The sequence below is a fragment of the Malurus melanocephalus genome, unplaced genomic scaffold, assembly GCF_030028575.1.
Source record: "Malurus melanocephalus ecotype Western Australia unplaced genomic scaffold, MMel_1.1 scaffold_845, whole genome shotgun sequence".
NCBI lineage: Eukaryota > Metazoa > Chordata > Aves > Passeriformes > Maluridae > Malurus > Malurus melanocephalus.
Window position 1 is genome coordinate 26482 of NW_026624077.1, and position 9088 is coordinate 35569.

Sequence of the window (9088 nt, forward strand, 5' to 3'; positions counted from 1 at the left end):
AGGGTCACACAGCCCATGGTCATAAATCTGCCTGGCCAGAGCTGTTCCCTGCTCCGCAGTCCCAAGGCCACCCCAAGGTCCCTCCAAGCAGGCACCTTCCCCTCCCCTCCCACTGCGGCAGCTCTGTCCCTGGAGCTGGGAAGCGCGGCCCCACRGTGAGCCCGTGTGCCTGGAGGGGCAGACTGCTCCTCCCCAGAAAGGCTCTGGGAGCAGTTGCAGCTCTCCAGCTTTCCCTTTGCTCGCTGTTCCATGAGTTTTTCCACATTCCATGACCCCATTACCCCATGGGTCAGCACYGGGGCTGTTCCCCATCCTCATCACAGGATTGCATGAGGAGGGAGCTGCACCTTTGCCTTGCAGGCGAGGCTAATCCAGGGGGAAGGGGTGTGRGAGTGGGAGAGCCTCATCCCAAAACAACCAAAATTATGGTCAAGAGAAACCTTGTGGTCATCAACAAGATGGGCAAGATAACCCCAGGTCTCAGCCAGGCTGGGGACTGAGGGKATGAGCAGGATCCTGGTGAAAGGAACTGGGACAAGGTCCTGGATGAGGGTGAACAAGAGGAGAAGGTTCTGGACAGGAGGATGGACAAAGGGGACCAGCTGCACCCTGGGCACCATGAGGAGCAGTGTGGCCCCCAGCCTGGCCAGAGTGGTTCCCAGTCCAGGGAGAGGCAGAGGGGCTGGAGAAGGACCAGCAGATGCTGCTGGCAGGGCTGGAGCTGTGCTCCAGAGAGGTGGGTTGGGATCTACCATCACCCTGCAGGTGCACTGGGGACAGAGCCAGTCCCTCTCAGCAGGGCATGACTTGCACCGAAGGASAAGGGACATGAACCACAGCTTCAGGGTGGGCAGGAGAATTGAATCCCCTTTTCCTGGGGAGGTGCAGTGAGGTGGGCAAGTCCATCCTTCCAGGCTGGGTAAAGCCCGGGTGACCCTTCCTGTGCTGGCATTGTCCTCTCGAGGTGGGAAGGGGTGCTGGAACCCCCCAGAGGGTCCATCTTCCTGCCAGCCCAGTGAGGGGCAACTTTCTCCTGCAAATGCTCTCCCTTCCCACAGCAGAGCCATCCACAGCCCAGGACACGGTGACAGCCAATGTCCTGTTCACCGGACTGTGTCCCATCCCTGACCCTGCTCCGGCCCACTGCCCACGGCTGCTGAAGCTGCTCCGGGCATCAGCTGACCCTTCCAGCAGCCGCTGCTGCAAAGTCAGGCACAGAGATTGCCGGGGCGCCGGCAGGGGACGGCAGGGTGGCAGCACGGGGGGCTCGGGGAGCCGGGGGCAGCTGTGCCCTGAAAGCCGAGCCACCTGCGCGCTGCTACCTGCTGAATAATAGAGGAGCCGACAGGCAGCGCAGAGAAATGTGATGCTGGTGAGCCAGCCCGGGAAGACATCTGAGCTCCCGGCAGCTGCGATAGCAACTGCAGCCAAGGAACCTCGCAGCCCCTTCTCGGCGCGGCCGGGCTGCCCGCAGCTCCCTGCCCATCCCGAGGAGCTCGGGAGCTGCGGGGGCGCGGGCTCGGGGCTGGCACGATGGTGTGAGCTGCAGAGGGCACCCAGCGAGGCAGAGCTCAAGGGCAGGGCTGGGTTTTCCGGGAGGTGAGGCACGGCCGGTGCCCGCCCGGGGGGCAGCAGCTCAGCCCCATGTCCAGAGGAGGGGAGATGGTTTATATCCCGGATGACTCCGACTTCAGCTCCTTCAGGGACCAGTGCGAGAGCCTGGAGGGCTGGCACTGCCGCTACAACAAGGCCGGTGTGACCGTGTGGAGTCAGGGCCAGGAGGARAGCTGCACCGTGCAGAAAATCAAGGTAAGCAGCCGCTTCCCCGCCCCAGCCGTGCGCCCGGCGGCTCCCGAGGGTCCCTGGGGACRGACCGCGCTGGAGGAGCACAGTCCAGCCTGCCTGAGGGCGTTTCTGCCCCGCAKTCCAGGGCTGGCAGGGTTACAGCCCCGAAGGTGCTCCCTGCAGCCTCCTGAGCCCGGCACGGGCGGGAAGGCCCCGGCATCGATCACCTTATGAGATGGCCTTGTCGGGAGCCCCCGGACACGACACAGGCTCAAGGGACACCTCCTTGGTGCCCTTTCCCTGGTTCTGCCATCCCGGGGCACGTCCCCTGCCATCCCCACAGGATGAGATCCCATAAGATCCCCCAGATGGTTTGGGGTTTGTCACTTGCAGGGGCTGGGGCTGGGGTGCTGCAGAGGGACAAGGACCTTGCTGCTCATCTCCACAGCCCCAGTGACACTGCCAGGTGGCCCTGGGCACATCAGGAGTGGCCGCAGGGGGCTGGGGGCACGGGGTGAGCCCTGTGTGGGATCATCCTGCGGGTCCATGGTGGGCATCACGGGCTTGGGCTTTTCTGGCCATCGAGAATCCARACTCCTGGGCAGGGATGGGATCTGCCAAAGCAAGGAGAGGCAGAACACCTGACCTGCAGGACAGCCCACCTGATGGAAAGAGYTCAGCCAGGAGGGTTAGGGGAGGGCTGCCATGGCCTGGAGGGTAGAGAAGGCACGGGGAGGTGGTGAGAAGGAACACAACAGGCGGGAAAGGGCTCTTCCACTGCTCTCCTGAACCCAGAATAACCAGCAGCACCTCTTGTGCAGCCAGGGAGGCACGAGGAGGAGCTGGGCACACACTGCTGCCATGGCACAGACCCTTCAGGGCTGGGGTGAGGAGGAGAGCAGCACTCTTGGCAGAGCTGCAGCTGCAATGCTCATTTCCCTGCTGCCATGGGCCAGGGAAGAGCTTCTGCACCGGGATCAGGGAGCTGCGCGTGAGCAGGGAGTGCTGAGGGGTCAGGCCAACACCTCTTTGAAAAGTCCTGGTGCCTGCAGCAGCCCCCTGAGAGCTGGGAAGAGGCAAACATCACATCTCTCACCTAAAAGGAAGCTCTGGGGCACTGTGGGCTGCTGTGTCACCTCCATCTCCGGGAAGGACATGGACAATRTGCTCCTGGGAGCCGTGTCCTGGAGGAAAAGGGAAGTGGGGACAGCAGCAAGGTCCTGCCAAGGGTAAATCATGCCCTTTCCTCCTGCAGGGAGGGGTCTGGCTCTGTGAGCRCGGGCAGATCCCGCAGATCCAGCCTTGGACAGGCCTTCCCATAGTCTCAGTATTGCCACATCAGTGAGATCTGGGCTGGAGAAGYGGCTGCTGCTCAGAGTGACCAGGACAGGCTGGCAGGAACCCCTGGAGCCAAGGCCAAACCCTCAGCCTGGCAGAGGGGGTGCAGTTCTGTCCCTTCTGCCCCCACGAGCCACACAGAGAGGGGACCCCAGGCAGGTCCAGAGGGGTCAGGAACCATCACCCACCCTGGGTCAGTGCAATAACGGGGTTTTTCCCTGCCCTGGAGGTGGTCTGGGGACATTGAAGGGGTTGGCACTGCCCAGAGCCCCTTCCCAAAATATGGGATGGACAGCTCTCTTGGGGTCAGAAGAGCCTCAGTCCTCCCATTAACCAAGGGAGTTAATTAACCTGAAGATCCCCTGAGCAGTCGGAACTTTGGATTTTTTCCACCTGAATTCCCTGCGGATGGGCCCGGGCTCTGTGCTCTCCCCATCCCAGCTGGTCACCCGCTGTGCCTGGCAGGAGAGGGGTGGTGGACAGGCTTTAATGGGGAATTTGGGGGGTGTAAGACCGTGATGGATAACCATAACTTCCAGGAGGTTCACCTGCAGCTGGAAACACCCCTCACCCTGCAGCAGCAGCAACCCCAGACCCAGCTGAGTGGGTGTAGCCGGGGATGGAGCAGCGGGAGGGGCTGGGTGCTCCCACCTTCACCCCGGTGCCCCGGGGACTGCAGCACATCTCCGAGCCCGGGCCACCAGCCAGGCCAGCGGGGAAAGCTTGCCCGAGATTGATGGGACCCGCCAGGCTCGGAGGGCCATCTCCGCTTACACGGTGGCTCATCAAAGATGCAAGGGCTCTAACGAGGAGCAGATGACATCTCCCTCCTGCCGCCGCTGAGCGCAGCAGGGCGGCCGCCTGCATCAATAATGCACGGGCTGGCGCGGCCGGGCAGCTCCGCGGCTCCGGTTACAGCCGGGGGCGAACAACCCCCGGGACCGGACCCCGCACCCCAGAGCATCGGGAAGGGGCACCCGCAGCCCTTTGTTTGCCCTGCAAGGACATGGGGTGAGGGGACAGGGCAGCTCCTCAGGCACCAAAAGCTGCATCACCAGGCACTTGTTTGAGGGCAGAGGGTGTTTCTGAGCCCGCTCTGGCTGCAGCACCGCTGGCTMTGGGGCTGTCCTGCAGCACSGACCCCGTGTGCAGAGCATCCTCCRTGGCACAGGGACAAGGGACAGCCCAGAGTCCTTGTCCCCCGGTGGGCACAGCTCCAGGGCTGGGTGCTGGTTCCCATCCTGCCCCCCGCCCCTCTCCCCACAGACCCGCATCTCCTGCAAGGACGTGCCYGCCGAGACCCTCTATGACGTGCTGCACGACACCAGCTACCGCAAGAAATGGGACTCCAACATGATCGAGACCTACGACATCGGCCGCCTCACCGTCAACGCTGATGTGGGATACTACTCCTGTGAGCGGCCCCTGAGACCCCCAGAGCCCCCGTCCCCACCCCCACAGCCCTGCGGGGTGCGTGGGGCCGCGGGGGTGCGGTGTAACAGGATCTGTCCGCAGGGAAGTGCCCGAGCCCGCTCAAGAACCGGGATTTCGTCACGCTGCGCTCCTGGCTGCCCCTGGGCAATGACTACATGATCATCAACTACAGCGTCAAGCACCCGGTGAGCCCCGGCTGCCCCWGCCCTGGCAGCGCTGCCCGCGGGCACCGGCAGGGCTGGGCAGGCGCTGAGCTGTCCGGAATGGAATCTCTCGGCAGAAATACCCGCCCCGGAAGGATTTCGTGAGGGCGGTGTCGCTGCAGACAGGGTACCTGATCAAGGCGAACGGTGACGGTGCCTGTGTCCTCTATTACCTCACCCAGGTGGATCCTCGCGGTGAGTGTGGCAGGAGGGGCGGGGGGCTCACCCCGAGCTCGCCCCCCGGCTCTCCATCACCCAGCCCAAGRAAGGAGGGGTGCCCACCCCACCCCAGGGTGTCACGGAGTACTTCCCCTGGGGCTGGCCCCGGTGAGTGACGGGGCTCTGGGCTATTTGCAGGGTCGCTGCCGAAGTGGGTGGTGAACCGCGTGTCCCAGTTTGTGGCACCGAAGGTAAGCGTGGGAGGCACGGACAGCAGGAATGGGCTGCCCAAATTACCCCGGGATGGGAGCAGGATGGGGGACCCAGGAGCCACAGGATGGGTGCTGGGTGGCCCAGGGCTCCCAGGATGGGTCCAGGATAATCCAGGGCTCTTAGGATGGATCCTGAATGATCCGGGCTCACAGGACAGGTCCTGAGTGACCCAGGGCTCCCAGGATGGGTCCAGGATAATCCAGGGCTCCCAGGATGGATCCTGAGTGATCCGGGCTCACAGGACAGGTCCTAAGTGGCCCAGGGCTCTCAGGATGGATCCTGGGTGACACAGAAAATGCACTGGGTACCCTGCTGGGCCATCCAGGCCCCCATCCCCTCCCAACACCCCCAAAACCTGCAATGGGGGGTCTGGGAGCTGTGCCCCCAGCGCAGGGCGGCCCCCCCGCTCCAGCCCCGCTGTGCCCGCAGGCGATGAAGAAGATCTACAAGGCAGGGCTGAAGTACCCGGAGTGGAAGCGGCGGCACGACCCCGAGTACAAGCCCTGGGTGTACCCCGAGCAGAACACGCTGCCCAGCGTCAGCCTGGCCGAGCTGTCCGTGCAGCACGCGGATTCCCTGGAGAACATCGATGAGACCGGGCTGCCCGAGGACCACCTGAGTGCCAGTGACCACGAGGCCTGAGCTCTGAGCACGGGGGGATCCCCTCATCACCGAGGCTTGGCACCAGAGGGCACGGCCGGGAATTTGGCCCCCTGCTTCCCAATAGTCACATCTGCTSTCCAATTCCTTCATCACTGACCCCCCTACCCTGGCAGTGGGGAGCTGTCCTGTGGGATCCGCATCACAGGTGCTGGAGAGAGGGAGGGTGGGCACCCTGACCCCCCTGCACCCATGGAGATGTCCCCACAGGAGACAGGGCTGGCAGTGAGTGTCCCAAGGAGAGGCTGGGGAGGAGCTTTCCTGGCACCAGGATATGTCTCTGCCATTCTGAGACCCTCAAAGGTCCAGAAGTGGGGGGTCTGTGAGGGTCCTGCCTGGGCTTTGCTGCAGCACAGGGCTTGGATTGATCCCCTCTGGCCTGAGGTCCAGCTCTGCCAACCCCGAGGTCAGGCTGGACCCACTGCAGCTCTCCAAGYCTCTCCAAGCTTTGTGTGACCCCCTCCCATCTCAGGGAGTTCCTCTCCTGAGCACCAGGCTCGCCTCTGAAGGCTGGCCCTAGCCCAGCTGGCTCTGGGGACCCCTGTCCCAGGTGGTTGGGGGGATTTGTCCTGGCAGTGGGGTCTCAGGCTGCCTGTCCCCACTCTCTGTTTGCCGCTGCTGTGGTTCCTGGCACAATAAAGGRGTTGGTGTGTGTGCGAGAGCGCGTTGGGCTGGTGTGGGATGGGCACGGAGTCCACCCGGACTCATCCCAGTCTGGGCCGGACAGGAGGGTCCATCCCTGCAGCCTGGGGTGACCCTCAGCAGGGACAGAAGTGGCCACAGCAGGACAGCACAGAGGGATGCCGGGCTCTGCTCCCCCACGTGAGCGTGTGTGGGCACGGGGCAGTGTCCAGCGGATAACGGGAAGTTGGTCTAGACAGGCGCTGCGGTGGGAATACGCTGACACAGGAGGGATTTCCCACCCACTCCTCGCCCCCACCCTCCGAGGCTGCCTGTGGCTGCTGGGCTCCGTCCCTGGCTGGGTCTGAGCCTGATCTGTGCAAGGTCAGTATAGACGGGGACGTCACTGCTGACAGTGTTGGGGTGCTGAGCAAGGTAAAGCCTTGGGGACATGGCCAGCACGGGGCAGGCACTGTCACAGCCACCATGTGGGGGACGATTGAGTGAGTGGTGCGAGACACCCCCTGGGCTTGCAGCCTGCCCAGAGCTGCCTGTCATGGTGGCTTTTGGGGTCCCTCTGACCCAGCCTCACACCCTGGTCCCCCTSACAYCCTKGTCCCCMTSACACCCTKGKCCCCCTGACACCCTGGTCCCCTCCAGAGCTGTCAGTGCTGCTGCCCTGCGAGTGCTCCCCCCACACCTGGAGCTTTTCCTCCCCACYTCACCCAAACACTCACCCCAGCACCCCAGGGTTCCCGGGATGGATCCTGGGTGACACAGGACATGCATTGGGTACTCTGCTGGGCCRTCCAGGCCCCCATCCCCTTCCAGCACCCCAAAACCCAGAATGGGGGAACTGGGAGCTGTGCTTGCTGTCCCCCTTTAGCCACCCTGTAGGGTCACGAATGTCCTCTCTGCTGCCTCGGGGGGACACCGCACACACACGGAGTGCTGGCAAGGGGACAGAGGGTTCTGGCCATGGGGACAGCTGGGTCCCAGGGTTTGCAGCTGGGCTGGCAAAAGCCACCTCCATAAGGAAAATGTGGAAAACAAGGRCAGGGGATGTGCAGGTCCCGCCTGGCAGCACACAGGGAGGGGTGCTCCCTCTCCCCTTAATGCTCCCACCTCTGCCARCAGACAGAGGGCACCTGAAAGAGGGTTTATTTTACCTCTAAAAAGGCACATCCCAGCCCCAAGTTACCCCAAAAGTACCCTGGCAGAGCTGGGAACCGTGGAAAAACACCCGTGATGGGGCAGAGCCCACTGGCACCCCGAGCCCGGGGGGTGCTGGGGTGCAGACCCGGCCTCAGTCCTGCGGGAAGCAGCYCCATCCCTTCGCATTCCCAGATGTTTCTCTGCAGGATCCGGGCTGCAGCTCCGCCAGGGGGTTATTTTTAGCCRGCCCTGAGTGGGAGTGAGGTGATGCTGTCTGAGCACCGGGGAGCCCCTGAGAAAGCTGTGCGGGGCTGGGTGACACCCAGTGGCGGTGGCACGGCGGGGACAAGGGCTGCTGGGGTGACAGGGACAGCGGTCCGCACCCAGCTCGGGGCTGTAGCAGCGCTCCTGGCTCAGGTGTGACCCAGGGTGAAACTGGAGGAGCACTGTGGGGTGCCAGGAGCCCCGGAGCGGTGATTTCTCTTGGAACGATGCGCCATTCCCGGGTTTCCTGCAGCACAAACAGGAAAGGGACCGGCCACCAGCGCCCCGAGTGAGGGGAGGGATAGGCAGGGGGTGGGGGACTCGGAGACCCCCGGGGGCCCCCGCTGGGATTTGGGGGAGCGGGTGGCCCAGGGCCCGGTGGGGCGAGGGTCAGGCACGCGGGGGCTGCGGCCCCACACGAGAGCCCAGCTGGGCGCTTTTCCTGCCCGGCCCCGAGCGCGGAGGAGCCGCCCGCGAGCACAGATTGGAAAGGAAACGGGAAGCTGCTGCTGGAGCAGAGATTAGCCCGGAGGCGGTGATGTCAGCCGGCTCCTGATGGATCGGGGGCAGCGGGAGCKCGGCACCGGCCCCGTCCTGGCCACACAGCGCGTCAAACGTGCCCCTGCCGGGGCAGGATGTGACTCCATCCCCGGATCCCGTGATTYGTGTCTCCTGAGCTCGTGGATAGGTCTTGGCAGCTCTTGGCTCCACCACCCACATTGGGACCACGATCCCAGCCAGAAGCCCCCCGTGAACTAGTCATGAGCAGGGCTTTTGCCTGGAAAGGTCCAGCAGGTTTCCRAAACTCCAATTTTCCCTTTTCCCTTCCTCCACCATTCCTTCCCAGGGCCTCAGCTCTCTGTGTTTGCTGTGCCCAGCAAACCCTCCAGGCTCAGTCCCAGCCCCACATTTCCAGCGGTCCAATGTGACATTTCCCCTCTAAGTATGAGCCTTGAGTGTCCCCCGCCCTGTTCTGCCCCCCAGAGATGCTCCCACCATCACCCCACACATTCCCCAGCGTAGGTAGGGCTGAAAGGAAGGGACAAACTGCCCCAGGGTGCAGCAAAAGCTGATGGCTGGGGAGGGATGGATCAATGGATGGATCGATGGATGGATCAATGGATGGATCGATTGATGGATCGATGGAAGAAGAGAGGAAGGGAGGGAAGGAAAATGAGTGTAAGGATGGAGAGAAG

The 9088-nt window shown here is 63.5% G+C and overlaps 1 protein-coding gene across 1 annotated transcript; it reads left to right on the plus strand.

Moving 5' to 3' along the window:
• The first annotated feature begins 1644 nt into the window (after nt 1-1644).
• Nucleotides 1645-6506, plus strand: LOC130585196 (START domain-containing protein 10-like). The gene is made up of 6 exons (XM_057385580.1): nt 1645-1809; nt 4390-4537; nt 4639-4742; nt 4838-4955; nt 5118-5170; nt 5622-6506. The coding sequence occupies exons 1-6, from the start codon at nt 1645-1647 to the stop codon at nt 5832-5834; spliced, it is 801 nt and encodes a 266-aa protein (XP_057241563.1). The 3' UTR covers nt 5835-6506.
• Nucleotides 6507-9088: the final 2582 nt, after the last annotated feature.